Here is a 22447-nt window from a genome sequence, read left to right as displayed (position 1 = left end):
AAAACAACTAAACCGGCTGCATAGCAGCAACATGCTGAGAGAGGAGCAAAGCGCTGCTGGCTTTGTCCATCTGACCTCACTGTGACATTGTGGTGCAAGATCTTATAAAACAAGAGCCTCCTGCAGACATTGCACAGGGGACTTTTTAAGAGCCGGTTAATTTTACTTTTGTAGCTAATTAAATGGGAGGGCCAGAGAGCGCATGAAATGTAAAACTGCTTGGGCTGACGTTGCAGCTTTGTTGTTTTAAAAGTACCTGGAGGAGCGTTCATAATTTGTCACTTTTCACAGAAACCTAAGAGACAAATGGGGAGCATCCGGGATCCCCAGGATAGAGGCTGCTTTTGCGGACTGGCCTCTGCAGCTGTACTTCTTAAAGGAATGGATTAGAAACATCTAAGCTTATTAGGGTGGAAGATGACATCCAGCCCTTGTCTGACACAGGAGGAGGAGGAGGAAAGTTCAGAAATGTATATATTAATTCCTGAAAAACATAAAACAGGCTTTAGGCCCTGGCAAGGCAAATGTCAGCAACTCAAAAGATACTAGATTGCTATTGACCAGTTTCATCATGGAAAGGGGCAAGCCAGGTAGAATAAAGCCTTCTCCTGTATGTGTCTAATACTGCAAATGACACTGATCCTCTTTAATGTGCACAAAAGCTGACAACTAACTCCTCTCCAGAACAGCAATCACCAAGCCATCTACAGGAATGACTCACCATAAACAGGTCCCGAGCACCTATGTCAACAGCGAGCAGAAATGCCTTTTCAAATCTCTGATACCTGCAAGAAAAGGTGAAATGTATCATTTGCTGAGGAGGTGAGCACCAGATTACCAGAGACAGATGAACTGACAGCTGGTGAAACTCTAAGGCAATGTCTACACTACCAGGTTATTTCAAAATAAGTTATTTTGAAATAATAACTCCCGAAATAACAATTTCAAAATAAGCTTATTCTTCTTCACAAACAGAAGTTATTATTTTGAAATAACAAGCCCCTTATTTTGAAATAACAAGGCCAGTGTAGACATGCCCTAAGAGGCGTGTGGCCTCTGCTCCAGTTCTTGTTTAAAACATACAGTACATTTATTATGAACCCCAAAAGGGAGGCCACCCCACATGACTGGTAAAACCATTTGTGAGATAGCCTGGAGATCACAAAACTGAGAAATATGATAGCAACAGTAACAAGCACTTTTTATCTTCTAAACATTTTAGCAAACAATCAAAGTGCTTGGATTTAGTGGATTTCAATGGGAATTGAGGGTACTTAGCATCATAGGGTGCATCTACACTGCACCTGTAGGTCGAAATAAGATGTACTATTTGAGTGACACAAATTGCATATCTTATTTTGATCTAATTTTGAAATAAAGCGCCATTCCAAAACGTTCCTTAACCCTTGCGGAACAAGGATTACAGGGACGCCAGAATAGTGCACCCATTACCTTGAAATCTATTTTGAAATAACGAGTGCATTTAAAGATGCAGAATAGCTATTTCGGGATACTTCTGGTATCCTGAAATAGCACCACTGTCTAGATATAGCCTTACAGAATTAGGACACAACAAATTAACCCTTATAAGAGCCCTAGGAGCCAAGTAGGTAAATACTATTGGCCCCAACCATCCCCTTCCATAATAAAGCCTGTGAGCAAACAAGGTGGGGGAAGATCCCCCTCTCCCACCCCTAAAAGACTAATGTTCCTACCTCAGACTTGCCCGGATTCCAGAGGCCCACATGGAAGTGTGTGTCATTGCACTGGCTCTGAATACTAGCAGCCTCCCTCCAGCCAAGCTCCCTGACAGTGCAGTTCCACTGAAGTTCTGCTACCTAGAGCAGAGTTTCTTAAACTTTTTAAGACCAAGGAACACCAAACAATAATTTTTTTATGAGGAGCACCACAAATTTTTGGTTGAGCAAAAGGGCCAAAAAGGGGAGAAAAAGGGTTGGGGGGGGGGGGGGGGGAATTATTGAGGGGAAAAAAAGGGTTGGGGTAAAGTAATTGGGCAAAAATAAATAAATAAATAATAAGGTTGCCTGCCCCTTTAAAGACAACCATTTTGAATTCTGTTGCGCTCCGCGGCACACCTCTGACTGCCTCGTGGCACTCCGGTGTGCTGCGGAACACAGTTTAAGAAACACTGCCCTAGAGGCAGTGTTATCTTCTCTGGGTAAATGCCACAGGGCTGGAAAGGGAAGCGAGGCAACATACCACCCCTTGGCCAAAGACTCGTCTCCCTTCCCAATATGGCCCCCTTTCTAGCACACATCTCCAGACAGGCTGAGAGTTCTTTGCAGGGCCTGGTGAAGAGAACAGAGCCATAGACGTGACTGGGCCTCTATTCTAGTTGGAGGAAAGGGGAAATCCATAAGCTGAATGTCCCCTCTGAGTGTGGATCCAGAAGGCAGAGTCTTAGAACTGCCTGCTTACAGAAGGAATCTGTGAGTCTGTGTCAGCACTGGGAGCATTCAGGATCCCCAGGATAGGGGTCCCCACCTTATTTAGGGTACACCAAGCTTTTGGTTCCCACTCCTATACTTAGATCACTACAGCAGTTTTTCTCAAACTGTTTCAGAACATGAACAGTTGAATAGAGAGATTACTTCTGGACAATAGTCCCATAGCACAATCCCATGGACCACTTCCTTTCTCATTTTCATGCACCATATCCTGTGATAACTGCAGTAAATACTTACACAAGAAAGCAATATCAAGATCCAGATCTAGATCTCAAGAGATGTACAGCGTATCTGTATCCGCATCCATATCCGCAAAAATGAGCCATGGGTACCCGTGGATATAAAGCAGATAATTGCAAATTTGCAGGGTTCTAGATACTAAATTTGTATCTGCATCCACATCCATATCTGCAAAAATGAACTGCAGATATCTGCATCTGCATATACACATGGATATAAAGTGGATATCTGTGGCTGTGCAGGACTCTATTTATGTATGTTTTTAATACATCAGGTGGACATCCATAGAAGCAGCTGAAACCAAAGAGAGATGGTTCTTAATAGCAGCGACTGTCAAACTGTGGGTCATGGCCTTCCAGTGACTTACCCAGACAAGCTGGGATATAAAGTTTGAAAACCTTTGCTCCATAGGATACCATCAAAGGCTTTGTGTACCCAACTAGCACCAGAAACCAAACTTGGGACAAATGCTGCACTAGACAATATTCCTATTATGAGATCATATATAACGTGAAGGAATCTATAAAGATTTTCAATAGAGAAGATCACAACTACTCCATACTAGCTAGGGAGAGCACTATGGAAAAGAAAGTCTTGATGTGGAAAAAAGTTTACTAATCTATTATGCCATATGCATATATTCACCATATAACAGTTAGGCTGAAAAATGTGAGATTTTAATTTATTAATACAGTGTATACATTTTATGGTAATGTATTTTTGCTTGCAATCACAAAAATCTGTATGACATGAAATAGCGTAATTTAGAAAGATTATTTTTTTGATTTGCAGAATCACAAAAAGTAAAAAACAACAACCAAACAATGGTTCATCTCAGTTATCTACACTGGTGCCCATAGTTAAGGCTGCACAAGTGTTTCTATTGTAAGAGGTAATATTTAGTTGCTTATCTTTATTCCTTTACTTTGCTGGCTAAAATTGGAGAGGTTTATTCTCAGTCAGGGAATAGATTTTCTTTGAAAGTCTGAGCCAAAGCTGTTCTGCTGTTTTTGAAAATGAAGACAAGGGAAAATAAGAGTCCCCCCCTCCCATTATGAAAAAGGTTTGTGACTTCTTCACTTTTTTAAAACAACAGCTGTACAGGGTCACTTGTATATGACAGAAACTTGACATTTGGCAGAGGGAGATCATGGATGATGTGCCAGTGAAAACTGATTGTGATGTTAGTTGACTGTTCAAAAGATGTGTTTTGTGAGTGCTCAGTGTCTTTCATAAGACCAAGTGGTCTGCCAATATTCTATTAGGTTTATGTGATCATGGTTAGATCAGAAAAGTTGGTGGGCAGTATTGTGTCTTTATCTCAGATTAGTGAAGGTGCCCAGGGAAGAACGCAGCCCTCTTTTCTTTTGATGGATGAAAGTGTCTCGCTAGATGGACAAGTGGTCTGATCCGATATTGTAAGTCTTATGTTCTACCCAGCTCTGAAAAGCCTTCTTGCTCTTTTCCAGAGCATGTCAGTAGAATGACACAGCAGAATCTAGCACAGAGCTAGCCAGCAAGTGCTTTTCCACAACAGATAACGAGTTAGTAACAAGAAAGCAAAATAAATTAGCATAAGCAGAAAAGGAAACAAACTTTCCAGCTTCCTATATCCTAGTTGTGGTCTCCCAGCTTCCTAAAGACAATTTCCCACTGTGTCATCTGATCACAAATTTACTGTACATCCCCTGAGCATGCCAATAGGAGGAGGGAAAAGTGGTGCTGACGTTAACTTCTTTATTCCTGGGGTGTGGGCAGGGCCCCACATGCATCACACATCTGTATCTCTAAAGGTTTTTTTAATACTTTCTATGAAGGATACCACATGAAAATACATTGCATTCTATATTTCTTTTTAAGCAAATGCTTTAGTTTAGAGAAATATATATAGACGTTACAGTAGTGCATATACATTAGTGTCATAAATGTCTTTTTTCAGGAGGCACCCCCAAATGAAATGACAGTTCTCATTCCCAGGTTTCTCAAATACACTATATAAACACCTCCTCAATGCTAAGATGGAAAATAAGAGACTGAATCGTGAAACATGCGTTATAACATACCAACCAGAATACATGTACACAGTGCCTTTTACATGGCAATAGCTAAAAGAATTTGAATGAGATCTGCAGTAGCCAAGACCATCTTTGCTACCAAAAATGAAAAGTAATATTTTCCTTTGATTATTTTGCAGAACGGAATCATGGCCTTAAAACTGTCAGTTCTCTTCTGTCTCACAATAATTTCAATTTTTTCCTTTAATCAACAGACATACTTCCGTCTCATTATGGCCCCTACTCAGAAAACCGTAAAGCTAGCTTGTTATTTCCAGAGCTATACTCGGAAAAAAAATCTATCTACCAAAGAAATGCTCTTCACAAACCAAGAGAGCTGGAAATAACAATCACAGAGACTTCATAAATTATTATAAATAGTATTGCTCTTAAATGAGGTAGTGTTTTCAAATGAAAGTGACAAGTTTGGATTACTTATGCAACCAATATTAAATCAGTCAAGAACATGTGCCTTTTAGATTTGTATAAAGTAGCTTTATTTAAAAAGCATTTTTTTTAAGTCTCTTCGGTGTGTAATATTGCATTTTCATTCTGTAGGGCCAATAAGAATGTGCCCTGGCTGATGTATTAGTGTAAAGATACATTCAGACAGATCATGCATGTTTTACAGTAGGGTTTTGTTGTGGGGAGAGTTCTTATTTCTCCTAGCACACACCATTTACAGCTAGCTGCCTCCTAAACAATAAAAAAAAAATCCAATATTTGTTCTTGCATAAACATTAGAGGGCACAAAATTTTCAGCCTTCAATATGGTAGTGATATTCTACAAAATACAAAGTTGAATACTTAATTTACTACTTGCTTCAAAGTAATTAGAATAATTTGAAAAAGAGAAGAAAATCTGCCTGTAAACCATGAAGTTCTGCTATTTGTTAAGTCAATGTGTGAGCCGACAGAAATATGACCTTTGCGAATAGAACTTACATACTATTATCAACCATATAGGACAAATGGTAAAACATTAGTTTATGAGCTATTTAAAGTAAAGTATAAAACCCAGTATAATATACTACTAGCCCTGGTATACAGTAGGGCTTTATTTCGAAATAACCCCCCTTAGGTCAAATTAATAGTGGAGCATCCACACTATGCCAATATTCCATGTCCAAATCATAGTAATTTATTTATGTGGTGAGTTTTTTTGCAGATGCAATAATAAAAATAATGTACAGTTGTCTCCATTCTTTATTGGACCTAAACAGAGTAGGAGCACATGCTATACCTGTTCTTCTCTTTTGTTGTTGTAATTTCTTTTGCCCTTTTTAAAGACTTGCTGGCAGTGTTCCCTCTATTTTTTCTGTCGAGGGGTGGAATCAGTTTTGTTGGATGCATAGAAGAATGTGTGGATGTGCACCACCAGTGGAAACATATGCTGCCAGCTGTGGGCGCTCTGCTAATGAGCTGAGAGGCATTTGAATCTCTCCTGGGTGATTGCCCAAGTGACCAGCTTACAGAGAACACTGCTTGCTAGCTAGTAAATCTGCCATTGTGAAAAGTTTCAGAGGTGTGTTTGTGATACTTATACGTTAGTATCACTTTTCACAGACTCCCAGCAAGTCTGTTGTGAAAAATGATGTTAACAAACACACTAATATAATTTTTCACAGTAGACTTGCTCAACCCTGGAAAGTCTAGGGACAAATTAAGCCATAGGTAGGAAGACAACGGGGGAGAGGGGACAGGGTGATGGAGGGGAATGGATAGGGAGTCAGGGGAGGCCAGGTGTAAAAGATATGGGGAGGCAGCTGCCGCTTCATGGCCAAGAATCTATCCTGCATCTATTACATTTCTTGCATCCCCTAATTTGTGTAATATACCTTACCTGTAAGTACAGTGGACCAAATTCATGTCCTTGGATATGGGCAAGGAAGGCTGGTTCTTACTGATTTTAACTGGGATCTTGGCAGAGGTATTGGAGGGCAGATTTTGGCCATATAGGTACTGCTATACCCAAACATAACACAGAGGGTTAAAAATAGTGATTTATCTTTCACACTGAATTTCATGGCTTTGAAAGTGGTCAAACTGTGTGCATGGGAGGGGAAGGGTTAATTTATTTAATATATACAGTATTTTAGTGAATCAAGTGTGAGCTCTTGTACTGCCAGTTATAAAAACCAACAGGAAAAATCAGAGCAGAAACAGAGAAACAGAGAGTGGGAAATTTACTGTAGGCAAGATGGAAGCATTCCTTTAGGGGCCAGTTACCACCAACAAGCCTTCTTAGACATGCCCATTGACCATGTAAGCATATTCCTTGTGCTGGGCCGATAAAGGAGGTATGCTGTATTATTTTTTTTCTTGTCTTCAATAAGAGTACACAACATTTAGAAAATAATCTGTTGCAGAAGTGCTGTGGCATAAATATTATTTATATACACTTTTAAACTGAAAAAATGTTGAGCTCTCCTCATCTAGCAGTCCAATCAAGGGTGATATGCATTATAAAAAAGAATATTTAAATACACGTGGAGGAAAGCCACCAGACAAAAATGAATATTGAAAAAAAATTTACATGTAATCAAATTCCACTGAAATTAAGTTTTAATTGTTCAATACTGTGTGACGCAGATGCAAATTTTTAAGTATTTGGAATATCAATCAAGTGTTTACTTACATCAAGCAATTGTATTTAAGCATATAAACAGACGATGAAAATATGTTCAATCATCTACAACGCCCAACATTTATGGCAGGGGTTTACAGGATCTCTTTTAATCCAGTTATTTCATTTAATATTTCAATTTAATAGCTGAATCTTTCATTCAATTTCTAGGCATTTTGCCCATTTCATAAACACAATAATACTCATTATTATTCATAAAAGACGACATTTCCCATAAGTTCTCATATCAGCTCTTTTTTGTAATAGAAGCCATTTGCATGATTGTTCAAAATAAGCACGGCTTATTGACAAGATTTTTTTTCTTTTAAAATTAGACAAAATTACAATTGAAGTGACCTGTTTTAAAAGAATGCTAACCTCACTCATGTGGGAGATCATCTACAAAATGGTAAACAAGAACTGGGCCAAGGATTTTAAAAAGAGGGTGTTGAGCCTCCTAAATAAGTGGCCTGATTTTAAATGGGTTCTGCTGGGTGCTCAACAGTTTGACTATTAGCCCACTTATTTAGGCATCTATCCATGTTTTGGCACCCACTTTTGAACATCTTGGCTCAGGGTTTTCACAGTTATGTTTTAATTAAAACATGCACATGTACAGGAAGAAAGTCAAATGTAGAGGCAATAATTTTTACTTCAATGAGCCTTTGACAAGACAAGGCTTGAAATAGCTGTAGACTTCCAGAGGAAGTTTCTGAGTTAAATTTCTATAAATTCAGAGGTAATTAGAGTATGCAATTATTTACGTTTTAATGTCCAGAATACACAATCAGTAAGGGTATGTCTATTCTTCAACCTATTTTGAAATAGGGATGTAAATGAAGACATTCAAAATTGCAAATGAAGCTGGGATTTAAATATCCTGTGCTTCATTTGCATAATTGCGTTCTGGCGCTATTTCAAAAGAGCGCTATTTCTCAATAACAGATGCTGTTATGACGTGGTTATTTCGAGAGAAAACCCATCTCTCAAAATAACCCTTATTCCTTATACAATGAGGCTTACCAGTTATTTCGAGAGAAGGGCTGTCTCTTGAAATAATGCATCTACACAGTACATTTTATTTCGAAATAGCGCTATTTCAAAATAGTGCCATAAAGCAATTATGCAAATGAAGCATGGGATATTTAAATCCCAGCTTCATTTGCAATTTCGAATGTCTTCATTTGCATCCCTATTTCAAAATAGGGTGCAAGTGTAAACATACGCTTACAGAATTCCTACACTAGTCTGTTGTAAAAGACTCACTTACTAGTTATTTACAGTGTTGCCAATTCTTATAAAAGAATATTCAGAATTTTACTATGGACCTTGTGATATTTGATGTTTTACTTAAAATGGCAATGCCTGGAGACATGATTACAGGAGAATCTCAGCATTTATTTATTTAAAATATTTTTACCCCGCCTCTCTAGTTAAAATATTCAAGATGGATTACAAATGTTTTAATCAAACTGTCTCTCTCATTTATACAGGACCCCAAGGGGGCGGGGGACATAAAACCTGCTAAAACATCTCAAGAGGAGGGACACACACACACACACACACACACACACACACACACACCCCACTAAACACCAAGACAAACATGGGTAAAAAAGATGACTTTGGCCTGGCTCTGAAACAGTGCATTGTTGGTGTCAGGTGAATGTTCCAGAGGAGAGAATTCGATAGCCTAGGGGCAACGGCTGAGAAGGCCCTGCTCCACGTAGATGTCAACCTCACCTCCATAAGTGGAGGAACACGGAGCAGAGCCTCCCCAGCCAATCTCAATCCCCAGGTGGGTTCGTATGGGAGGAGACGGTCCTTCAAATACTCTAGTCCCAACCCATTTTGGGCCAAGTCATAACCAAGACCTTGAATTGTGCCTGAAAACATATTGGAAGCCAGTGCAGCTGCTGGAGCACCGACATAATGTGCTCCGTATAATGAGTATTAGTTAAAACTCAAGCAGCTGCATTCTGGACCAGTTGAAGCTTCCAAAGACTCTTCAAAGGCTGCCCCACATAGAGCTCATTGCAATAATCCAATCGGGATGTGACAAGAGCATGAGTCACTGTAGCCAAGTCATTCTTATTCAAGAAGGGTCACAGCGGGTGGATCAGGAGAAGCTGCCCAAAAGCACTCCTGGCCACTGAGGAAATCTGATTTTCAAATGTTAAAAAAGGGGTCCAGGAGAACTCCCAAGCTGTGTACCTGTTCTTTCAAGGGGAGTTTTATTTGAAACCCAACAAAAGAGCAAAATCTTCACGCCCTTCCCTTCCACTGATTTCATACCAAGTTACTTTTCTCTGGTTTGTTGTGTAAAAAATGGAATCTTCAAGTGAGCCCCAAAGGCTCAGAAACCAAAAGGCAAAGAGAAAGTTTTAAAAAAGATCACATGATTTCGGGTGCCTGACTCATGATTTTTTCTTGTCTGGGGCTTGCCACACTAAATCTACCTGATATTTTCATATGCATAAGCAGGAGATGAGTCTAAAGAGACAGTGGTCCATTATAGTTCTGATGTGCTATGGCTGAAAGGGATAAGCCACAGGGTGTTTATTTACTACAATATACTTTTTTTTTACCTCAGTAAGCGTTCCAAAAGCTTCACAGAGATCAGAGCTAAACATTTAAACTGCAGCTGCTAACTGCTTTAACAAAATTTACACAAGAATCTGACATCAGAGATGGGCAGTTCGTATCACCTGGCCAACAATCACACGGCTACATAAGCACTTACAGGCAAAGCCAACTTATTTTTCTTTAGATTGTGAGCTCCCCAACCTGGGGAACATGCTCACAGGCCAAATGGACACTGACAGCTCATGAAGCGGGAGGGTCCCTGCTCCCAGTAGGCACCATGGGATTCTGACAATGGGAAGGAAAGCTGTGGGAAAGTTGTTTGGAGGTTAGTGGAGAGATGACCAGCAGATTCATGACTACATGATCTAGTGCTGAAAACCTTGCTTAGCAATAGGTATACTGGACATGAAACCTATTTGATAGCAACTAAGAAGTTGCCTGGCAACAGGGAGGAGACTTTTCATGACTCTGGAGGAATATCCCTACACAAAGCATAGTTACTTAACTGATCACTGGATTTCCTGGTTAGGTAGGAAACATGAAAAAGAAACCAACAGTGGATGTCAGCCTTTGTGTGTCCAGAGGGTTTTTAAATGATAACTATAATTTGTTAACATTGCTTTTATAAAGTTAGGCTAGTAAAAGTTTTGTTTGTGTCTTTGAAGTGCCAGGTTTAAATATAACGAAGCTGTGTGATTTTGATGGGAGCTGGCAATGCTCACCATCAGGTATAGACATTAGATATTGGTCTAGCCAGACAAACATTATATTAATTATACCATATATGGTTTTTTCTCATCCATGGGGCTGCTAGAGGAAGCATACAAGAACAGGAAAATTAAGGTCCCAATTACAGAAACTATTTTCAAGGACAAAAAACAATTCATCGTGTCAGCAAAACTGGCTGATAATTTTGCCAACTTGATTCAAATCAAATTTCATTTTTTATCACTCAACAAAAGAGTTTATTTCATGGCACAAAGTCTAGAATATTAAAATGACACCTACGTTCTATGAAAGAATTAAAAATATAATTTTATACACTTACAATTGGAATGAATAACTCTTCTGCACAAGTTGGATTTGGGAAGTCATAGCAATGAAAAACCAGGACACTGTCCCAAGAAGAAATTAAGATTTATCAGCCATATAGATTTGATTCTTCACCCTAAATTGCTCATGACCTACTGACTTTAATAAGACTTAAATACATGCTTAAACTTATACATGTGCTTAATTGTTTTACTGAATTGGGTCTTCAATGACAAATGAGGAAAACCTGTACTATAATGCTCTGAAAGTGATACACATGTGCATAAGGATTAATGAGTAACAATTTAGATTAAAAACTTTTAAGCAACCCAAGAGTTTGTTACTTTGATTTTATTTATATTCAATTACATATTTCTAAAGGAAGTCCATTTATAAGTTTATAGCTTATTGAGAAAAAACACAGGTCTGAGACCATGACATAAAACTCTGGGAGTGCGTCTAGACTGGCAAGATTTTGCACAAAAGCAGCTGCTTTTGTGCAAAAACTTGCCAGCTGTCTACACTGGCCACTTGAATTTGTGAAAGAGCAGTGACTTTGTAATGTACAAAATCAGTGCTTCTTGCGCAAATACTTTCACGCTCCCGCTCAGGGATAAGCCCTCTTGCGCAAGAATACTTGAGCAAGAGGGTAAGTGTAGACAGGCACCTTAATTTTTTGCACAAGAAAGCCCGATGGCTAAAATGGCCATCAGAGCTTTCTTTCGCAAAAGCGCGTCTAGATTGGCACGGATGCTTTTGTGCAAAAGCACTTTTTGCACAAAAGCATCCTTGCCAATCTAGACGCACATTTGCGGAAATACTTTTAATGGAAAAACTTTTCCATTAAAAGTATTTCCGCAAAATCATGCCAGTCTAGACGCAGCCTGGATGTAGAACTGAATGCCCTTTAAATACACACTCTGGGTATTGAGCAAACAAACACAAATATAAATTGGAAAAGGAGGCTAATATGAAGAGTCTGATAGTGTGACACCCTGACCAAAGAATTTTCTCATGGGTTTAATTTGCTGTGAATCTGCATAAAATATTCCCCACACAAAAGAGTCTAAGAATTATCTCTGCAAGATGATATGAAATCATACTTTGAAACTCTTCTCCCTGTAGTGTTTTTGTATTCTACTCTGTAAACACAATAAACCCTAAACTGATTCTTCTATGTAATGATTCATGTGACTATGTATACATGTGCATGACTATTCTCAGATGTGTTTATTTTATATGTTTGAAGAACATTGTTCAGACACATTTTGGAAGATCGGTTTTCAAATAAAGTCATTTTTTGAATGAAGTAGGTTTTTAAAAAGTTGTCTTACAAGAGAAAGGAATTTAAATATACATTCAGTAGGGGAAAATGTTCCATGTGCATCCAAAATTACATTAAAAATTGCAGGTCAACTATGAAAGAGTACAGCATTCAATTTATTTGCTCAGTCTTAATTGCAGAGCCATACAATTAATACAGAAAATACAGTGTTGCTCCTTTTCATAATATTATTTGTTGAGTACTCAGTGCACTAGTGCTTAGGGTGGGGTGAGACTGTAATAAAGAAACTCCTCTTTGTAACACATATATGAAAGAGGGAAGATTTACTATGGGAATCTTAACTCAGTATGTCCTGGCTTTGTACAACTAAACAGACCATTGAGTTAATGGAATTCTGGATGTAGGAGAACGATAGTCATACAAAGATTTATTAGTAAGAAATATAGGCTCTATACCTAACCCAGACCATGCTTTTCTGTTTGATGCCAGGGAAGTCATATAAGTTTCTGTAAAATGGGGGTCACAGTTACTGGGAAGGACAACTTTTGAGAAGAACAACGGTACTTTCCCATTTCACAGGAACATCAGGTGGCTTAATTCTTTCATGTATGTAGAGTGCTTTGAGATTTTCAATGGAAGGTGCTAGAGGAAAGTAAAATACTATTCAATTAAAATTATAAGACAGAGGTTTCTGTGTAATTTATATTTTACTATTTTCTCTCTTATAACCTTCATTTCCTTTGAATTTCCCACATTGCAAATTTGCTTTATCATACTCATTCTCCTTCAAGAGAAAATATTTTGTTGCCATAGCAATATCTTCCTTCCTTGCAATTTTATCATAGTATCTTTCCTTCAGGTTCCTGTAAGATGCAGCTAGCACCCATCCTCAACACACAACACCCTCCCAGCCTGTCAGTTCCCACCACCTTCCACTACTTAGTAACTTCTCAACTGTGTATCTTTATCTTTACATACAGACACTCTCCAACACACTGTTCCAAAGTACTCAAGGCTAAAAACAGATGTTAATTAAAAATGCAGATAAGACCTGATGACACCTGTTGTTTCGCACTTATTTTGCTCAACCCTGTCTGTTAAAATCCCAGCCTTCATTCCATTAATTCTCTCCAGCTTTTATTCTGTTCCTGCTTTAGCCCTCTCACTCCAGTGATCACGTAAACGTCACAGTATTTTACTGAGCAAACATATCAGCACGCATACATACCAAAAGACAGCTCCATAGCACAACTATGGTTAAGGATCAGTTGCTGCCTCCATTATGAATCTCTCTTGCATGAGTGTGATACCTTAGCAATTTCAAACTGCAACAGATGGGAATTTGATATTAAAGTTAAGGTGAGTGCACCCGTTCTAGCTTTCCATGAGCTACAGGTGCAATTCTCACTCCTGCCTAATAATGGAAATGTGATGCTGCCACTTCCTCAGAGAATAATGTCTTAGAACAAATATTCCAACTTGGGTGCCTACATTTCATAGAATCATAGAATCCCAGGGCTGGAAGGTCATACATTTAAGTATGTAAATCCATATTCAGAAATTTGGTCCCAGTCTGTAGTTAATGAGTTACTGAGTTTTGTACTCCAAAGTACTCTCATTACTTAACAGCTATCACTTTAACAGGGAGATTTTCAAAGCAAGTTGGCTACCTAACTGCTCTTTGTGCCTTTTTAAACATACCCAGAAACGCTTTTCTAGGTCTCTCTGTCTCTCCTTCCCTTCAACATCAGAAAATATACGTCAGCATCAACAATATTATTCTGTGAACTGGCCAGAGACAGCAATGTCGGAATAATACATCTAGGGACCATGCCCAGATTTACCGATGGTAGGTTACCAATCCAGAGAACGCTAATTCTCAGGTTTATCCTGAACCAAAGATGGCAGTGCCAAAGCATGAAGTGTCAAAATCTCAGTGTTTCTTTCTGTGATTCTCTTCCAGACTTTCTTTTGTTTCCGTTTTAACCCTCCCACTTTAATCGTCATGCAAATGATGTTCCTCAACTATCCAGTGTCAAAGAAATTGGACTACAGAGGAGAAATACCTGTCTGAAGTTCAAAAGGGCTCAGAGAGGTGATGCTCAGTATGAAGATAGCCATTGGAAGGCTAAGAAGATGCTTTAGACTCTACTGAGGGCATCTTCCTTTTGATAGTCAAGATTGTGCATAGGACTCACTACTGGATTTTCATCTGTAACTGTGATGTGTTTTGACAGAGCTGTTCCTGTAACTGATCTGCAATAATCTCCCCCCCACACACACACACACACTCCTCCCATATTTGAATGCGATTGCCACACACCTGCAAGATCAGACCCTTACAGACACAAATAAACACATCACACACTAAAACTAACCAATGGTCCCCCTTATGACTCATCTGCTGTAAAGCCAGTTTAACCAGCCCTAGAGAAGTAGCTGTGACATAGGGCTTACCCAGGGCAGTACTAGCTATTGCAACAGCTCTATATCCCTCCCTTCTAATGCAGCCCCACTTTTAGAGGTAAGTCAGGGAAGGGAAGACAGCATGGAACTCTAAATGCTCCCATTCTGGGGCACGGAACAGCCCACAGCTAGTTGTGGGGAACTGCAAGCTCTTGAGACTACTCTTAGTATGCTGGGGCCCGGCCCCAAAATCCCAGCGACAACGTACAACTACCTTTCCTGGGTACGCCTCCCATGACGCGCAGCACAGAATCCAGCCCAGAGTCCTTATTACCGTGTGGCTACAGATATGTCTGTTGTTCATGCTTCACAGGATTGGCTTCCTAGGGAATTATATCATCCTGTTTATCTTTTTCTGGTATTTTGCCCAATTTTGCTTATTTCTGTGATGATCACCAGAGAATTAAATCTCAGACCCATTCACATGGCTTTAAAGTCTCTGACTGAAATTGAAACCTGTTATGCAGCTGGTTTAAGAAAAATTCATTTGCAAAACTACTGAAACAAAGGCGCTCTAAACTGTCACTGGCTATAATATTTAACTGGAAATATACACCTAGATAAGTCAAAGTGGCAACTCTAGTCTTGTTTCTAAAGCAAGTCGGGAAGCATGACGTAGGGAAGCTCTCTCATGTGCACTTAGATCACGGTGACTGAAATTCCTGTCGGTGAGGGCAGCATGCATATGAAAACCTCAGTTTTGGTCATTTTTACAAGATGGCAAAAACAGTGACTATGCATAATACTCTCTAGAAGATAATTATTTCACCAGTCAGATTCCTTCTACTACACCTACTGCCCTTATTGAAACTTGACTGGGTTGAGTGGGAATTCTGAGGAAATAATGAACCCTTAATGGATTGCCATACTCACACTATGCAAAACTATACAAGACACAAATGACACTAAGATACTCTTTTTAATCCTGTATCATTATCATTAACGTTTATAACTACATTTCATAACAGCGCTAGCTATTAGTACAATGACAACCTCATGCCTAGCCAAACTTAGGGTGCCAGCTATTATATATTTGAGAGAGTTTGTCTGTCTGAGAGTCTGTCTGTCCATCTATTCAAGAACTCCTTCTAAATGGCAAGAGCTAGGACTACCAAATTCAGTATGTACCTTCAAGATCAGTGTTTGGCTAGGAAAACGGGACTGCCCGGAATGGGATTGCTTCTCAGAAAACTATACAGAAGAGAGACAGAATCACCAAGCAGGTGAAAGGGGCTGGTTGGGGGTACAGCCCCCATAACCAGGACTGCCTCGAGCCTCCCATTTTCAGATACTCTTTAGGGAAAGGAAGGCAAAGCCCACCCCCTCAATTTGTACGAGAATATTGCTGGCTGTTCCCCTTTGTCAGGGAGCGAGGGGAAAGTGCAGAGTTTGCTGCATTCCTCACTCTGGCTGGTGAGCACAGGGGGCAGACGAACCTGGATCGGCTCCAACCGAGGGACATGCACCCCTCCCCCGGCATTGCCCACTGGAGCTACAGCAGCCATGGAGAGAGACTTCTCCCTTGGCCCCTAGCTGCTGTGGTGAGAGAGAGCTGGGGTAAGTCCTCTCTCCCCTGAGAAGCCTGCATACAGGAGCCCTCATCCCCAGCTCCACCCCAGAGCAATGATTTAAATACAGCATGTACATTTTCATTTTATTTTCCAGAAAACAAAGTGAAGGATGCTGGGTAAATCTTCTAGTAATAAATAAGTCATATATTCCTAGACACAAAAGGCTCCATCCTTACCCAACATCTCTTCTAATCTCTTACTCCCAGAGAGGCCAAGGGTCTGGAAATTTATCCTTACAGAGTGGTTGGAGTTTTCCAGCCCCTATGGCTTAGAGCCTTCCAAAAGCACTTGCCGATTGTCTTGTTTTCCAATCATCTCTGGCTATATAATGGCTTTCCAAAGGCAGTTAATGGTATAAACTAGGGAGAGTGCTAGTATACCCTTCTGGTGTTCTGGAATTGGCTGGCAAACACTGTAGCGCCTCACATAAGAGACGACACTAGGTGGAAAAAAGCCTCGTTCTACTCTGTTCTGTTGTTACAGATACTCTGCCTTCTCTCTTCCTTAGAGGTGACTGGTTGCAAGAGAGAGTTCTATGTGTAAGCACTGCCTTGTGTGTATCGGGTTATGCCACTGCACTTCTGGATTTATCTGCTCACAACTTTACCATATTATTTTAGCTCCACTCAAGTCAGTTGTACCATCCACTCAACTTTGGGAGGAGTGCACATGGGTCTCCTGAGAGGACTGTACAAAATATAACTGCAGATACAGACTAAAGGTTGCGGTAATTACAGTACAATTGAGGTGGGAGATCACTTTTTATTTTCAGTCACAAGCTGGACACAATGGCTCATAGATACATCCCGTATTTTTTAAGTGTGCAGCTGATCAGATTCACAGTTTGTCCATGAGGGAGGCCTAGGCACACACTAGTAAATACAACACAACTTAGTTTTGTAAAGAAATTCATTTTCACCCAAGAAAAATATACAACTATATTCTTTTGGTGGAATCATCAAATTTCGAGATCCAAGTGGACCTGGAATCTTAAAATGTTTTCCATGACCTGCATGTAATAAAGATAAAAGTTTCAATTTCTTTAAAATGGAAATTCACAAATACAAAAATAGATTCCAGCTATCACGGAAAAAAAGGACAAAGTGTAAATGCTGATTTGCTGGTTACCCTCTGCTTTGTGCCAGCTTTGCAGCTGCACTTTGGATGTTAGTGACAAGCCTTAATTTCCAGCTCAGGAAATGTTACTGTGAGAATGTATGCGTGCATGTTGCGTGTGAAAGAGAGAAAGAGAGACAGAAACAGACATGTTCTGAATAAAACACAGAGCATGGGCGTGTATGTGTGTAAAATAAACAAGTTATTTTCATGCATTAGGAAATATGACAAGAACAATTTATGAATGCTTGAGTGGAGCGAAGCAAAGCCATGAGTCAGCTATGTAATGTCATTCTTAAGAAGTGAAAAATAATTATTCCATCCCTCTCCATGTTCTGTATTCATAATGCATTAAATATATGGGGATATTATAATAAATCAGGAGAGTGAGTTTTGATGTCCAAGAAACACCAAAGATGTATTTGATGCTTGTAATTCAGTTCCTGTATTTTATTTCAAGATAAGAATTCAAATTAGAAATGAAAATAGTTATTTAGATCATAAATCCTTATTTTAAATCTCTCCAGGACAGGCCCTCATGCTTCTGTTGGTGCTGGTGAGAAACAGTCTTTTGATAGCTTTTCACCTATGTTTAAGAGGCCTTTAATTTTCATTTTGTGTATAAAACACTTGCATTCAAAGGTAGTCCAGTTTCATGATTTAAGGCCTGCTCCTGCAAAACACCAAACCCCTTCAGCTCCCATGAAACTCAATGGAGGCAGAGGAAACTCAGAGATTTGCAGGATCGGGCCCTACATTTTATAACAGATGGAAACAACATGGCTTCATTAAAATCACGTTATACCTTGCATTTTATTTCCTTCTACTAATGATCTACTTTCATCTCCTTGCTGTTCACATTCTGTGCTATCACAACCCAGTGTGACCTATGTTTTAGGACATGAGTGATGTTTTTGGGGAGCTTCATTTTTAGGTGTCCCACTTGAGACCCTTTAAAAGGGTGAATGCCCAGCACATTCTGAAAATCATGCCCTTTTAAAGTGTCTCAAGTTGGGCACCAAGAAATGAAGGCCTAGTATTTCACTGATATGTAAATAGATCTATCAAGGCATTTGTAATGGGATACAGAGCTGTTCCTCTAAAACACCTGCCTCCTATTGTATTGGTGAGGCTGGCTGTGACCCAGATCCATGTGATAACTGTTTGGTGCCCTGAGATGGTGATCTTAGTCCAGATTCCAGTGAACACAAACATTCACATCATGAAACTTCAACAGCAACCGGCTCTTTTTGTGGAACTCCTGTTAGCCAGGCAAAAAATTGCCTTGGTGCAAATAGTCTTGACCTACTTTAACTCTCCAATGAGTGAGTCCCCACCAGATAAAAGGTAGGGCACACTAGGGGCAGGTGGGGGGAGGCAAAAGAGATGAATATTTTTCAACCTTAACCATTTTCACTTTCGGATCTAGAAATATGTAAGCATCTAAACATGTGAATTTCAGATGCATAGAATCATAGAGCTGGAAGGGACCTTGAGTGGTCATCGAGTCCAGTTCCCCACCCTCATGGCAGGACCAAGCACTGTCTAGCTCATCCCTGACATGTGTCTGTCCAACCTGCTCTTAAATATCTCCAGTGATGGAGATCCATAACCCCCCATGGCAATTTATTCCAGTGTTTAACCACCCTGACAGTTATGAAGTTTTTCCTAATGTCCAGCATAAACCTCTCTTGCTACAGTTTAAGCCCATTGCTTCTTGTCTTATCCTCAGAGGCCATGAAGAACAATTTTTCTCCTTCCTCCTTGTAACACCCTTTTAGATACTTGAAAACCACTATCATGTCCCTTCTCAGTCTTCTCTTTTATAAACTAAAGAAGCCCAATTCTTTTAGTCTTCTCTCATATGCCATGTTTTCTAGACCTTTAATCATTCTTGTTGCTCTTCTCTGGACCTTCTCCAATTTTTCCACAACTTTCTTGAAACGTGGTGCCCAGAACCGGACACAACACTCCAATTGAGGCCTAATCAGCACAGAGTAGAGCCGAAGAATGACTTCTTGTGTCTTGGTCACAACACTCCTGTTAATGCATCGCAGAATCATGTTTGCTTTTTTTGCCACAGTGTTATACTGTTGACTCATGTTTAACTTGTGGTCTATTATGACCCCTAGATCTCTTTCTGTAGTACTCCTTCCTAGACAGTCACTTCCTGTTCTGTATGTGTGAAACAGATTATTCCTTCTCAAGTGGAGTACTTAGAAGACTCCATCTTTTCCTGTCTCACCATATGCTTTTCCTGCCCCCCTTCTCTCCCCTTTCTTTCTCTCCTTGTCCTCTGCCCCCCAGTCCAAACTTTCCAGGTGTCCTCTATATCCCCTGTCATAATCCCCAGTTCTCTCCATGCCTTCTGCCTCCCCTAGCCTCTGCACCCATTTCCTTGTCTTTGTCTGATGCCTGCATCCTCATGCACCTGAGCAAGAGCGAGTGCAAGAACTCTTTACTCCTCCAAGAGTGCATAGTGCAGAAATCCCCTTGCCTCCCAGCACTGACCGGCAGATTTGCGTAATGGGAAATGCATCTCATAAAGGGATATAGAAGTGGCTATTCAGCTAGGAAGAAACAGGAACTATTATGCCTTCCCATGCCCCTCTGGGGGTGGTGAAACTGTGCCAACGGGTATGTCTACATAGCATATTAAGACAGGGCTCTGACTCAGGCTTAAGCGCAAGTTACCTTCTGTACACACAAAAATCAGTGAGACTCAGGCCTGGAACAGCACTGGATTTAGGATGGTCAACTTTCTACACATACAGACCCAAACACCTTTGCCCCTCTGAGGCCATGCCTCTGCCCCACCCTTTCTCCGAGGCCCTGCCCCTGCACCCTCCATCCCCCCACTCTGTCACTCTCTTTCCCCACCCTCACGTGCTCATTTTCACTGGGCTGGCTCAGAGAATTGGGGCACCAGGTGGTATGAGAGCTCCAGTTGGGGTGTGGGCTCTGGGTATGGCTGGGGATGAAGGGTTTGGAGGTGAAGGAGGATGGCCTGGGCTAGGACTGTGGGGTTTGCATAGAAGGTGGGAATCAGGGCTGGCTCCTATGCGGAAACGTGGCCCCATGGCTGTGATGTAATGGGGGGTACTTTGCTGGTTGCTATGCTGGGCAGTGGGTTGTGAATGACCTCCACTGGCTGCTGGCTGCAGCACGGCCCAGCAGAGCAGGGGATGAGTCATTATGCAAGGAGGCTAAGAACTTGTCTGACCAGTCATCTCCCAGGGAGCGGTACAATGGGAAGAAGGGGAGTGGAGCCTGGCTGGGGGCAGGGCTGGAAGTGAGTGAGTTAGGTTTCTGGCTGGTTTCATAGAGGAAGCAGCCTAGGCAACGGGCTGGGATTTAGGGGCCCAGGCTCCCCAATCTCAAGGGAGGCTGAGGCATCCTAGGCCTGCCCTGTAACCAGATTACATCTGTGCTGTGCTGTATCCTGGAGAAACAATAAACTCCCTCTGTTCTACTGGCTGGTGGAGTCTGTCCGTGCCATTACAGGGGTGCAGGAGATGGGAAAACCCCAACGCGCCATCACAATGGCACTGCATGCTGTACTGTCTGCAGGCACTGTCCACTCCACTCCCACTGGCTGTGATTCCTAGCCAATGGGAGTGGTGGGCACAGCACTTGGGGTGAGGGCTGCATGTGGACCCCCCTGGCTGTCCCTATGGGTAGGAGCTGGAAGGGGGATGCCTTTGCCAGCATCTATACCAGCTCTGCTATGCAGCACCACCAACCAGAAAATCAACGGTCCGGTCAGCAGAACAGCCACAATCCGTATTCAGTTAGATCTTCTGGCTGAAAACCAGACACCTAGTCACCCTTACTGGTCTTGGGCCCACAAATCCTGCAGGGGGTGAGTCAGAGCCAGAGTCCAGCTGTGACACAGGCATTTTGCAGTGTGGATAGAGATCAAGTCTGGGTCATTGGATTTGGACCTGGAGAGTCTGCCAACACTACCCCATAATCCCATTAGGTTATGCTTCCCAGGCCTTCCATCCCAAAACTTTCCAGGAACCGGAAGCAACATCCTGGTTCAAATGCAGCTACTTAGCAATTAAAGCTTTATTTCCATGCTGACCATTCAACTAGAAACTCAGACAGCCTTCATGTATACTAATTACTGTCAGCACTAAGAAGTCCTGCACCAAGTGCGCTGCTAGCTGGCCAGAGAGAGGAACAAACTTTTCACAGATAGTTGATTACATTCTGAGGCAGGGCATACTGATCAAGGCCACCTCTGTAACTCATGAGCTCAGTCTACACCGGTCAATCATGTTGCTTAAGTATCTCCTTGGTTTAGATGGATAGCTTTGTTCCCTGCTGGCCTGGAACAGAAGTTAACACTTCCACTAGAGGACCTCCAAAATATCAATGTTCTCTAGAGCCTGCCCTGCCTGAAAGGACTCAGATACAATAGCTCATGACTAGATCACTAAGTGCCTGTCCCATCACCCTCTCTATCCAGAAAAAAAAATGATCCAGTGTAGAAATCTTTTCAAGTGCATTTTGTATGTTTATCTGGCTATATGATTGTTTTCGGTGCTGCTCTGAAATATTTCTAAAGTGGCCAGTGTTTCTGTGTCATTAATGTAAGAACATAAGAATGGCCATACTGGGTCAGACCAAAGGTCCATCCAACCCAGTATCCTGTCTGCCGGCAGTGGCCAGTACCAGACGCCCCAGAGAGAGGAAACACACCAGATAATCATCATATGATCTCTCTCCTGTCATCCACTTCCAGACAAAGAGAGGCTAGGGACACCATTCCTACTCATCCTGGTTAACAGCCATTGATAGATTCATAGGGTATGTCTACACTACCCCCCTAGTTCGAACTAGGGGGGGTAATGTAGTCATACGGAGTTGCAAATGAAGCCCGGGATTTGAATTTCCCGGGCTTCATTTGCATAAAGCCGGCCGGCGCCATTTTTAAATGCCGGCTAGTTCGGACCCCGTGCTGCGCGGCTACACGCGGCACGGACTAGCTAGTTCGG

General features: G+C 41.1%; 1 protein-coding gene across 4 annotated transcripts in view; it reads right to left on the bottom strand.

Annotated features, from left to right (window-relative positions):
• WDPCP (WD repeat containing planar cell polarity effector) overlaps positions 1-22447 on the bottom strand; it is a 259086-nt gene that overhangs the window by 81846 nt on the left and 154793 nt on the right. For all 4 annotated transcript variants that reach the window (XM_075925595.1, XM_014569024.3, XM_075925597.1 and 1 more), the window contains one exon: positions 722-785. In XM_075925595.1, coding sequence (XP_075781710.1) covers positions 722-785 — 64 coding nt within the window. The remainder of the gene's footprint in view (positions 1-721; positions 786-22447) is intronic.

The sequence above is a fragment of the Pelodiscus sinensis genome, chromosome 3 (genome assembly GCF_049634645.1).
Source record: "Pelodiscus sinensis isolate JC-2024 chromosome 3, ASM4963464v1, whole genome shotgun sequence".
Taxonomy (NCBI): domain Eukaryota; kingdom Metazoa; phylum Chordata; order Testudines; family Trionychidae; genus Pelodiscus; species Pelodiscus sinensis.
Note: the sequence above shows the minus strand (reverse complement) of the source record. Positions and strands in the feature narration are given on the sequence as shown.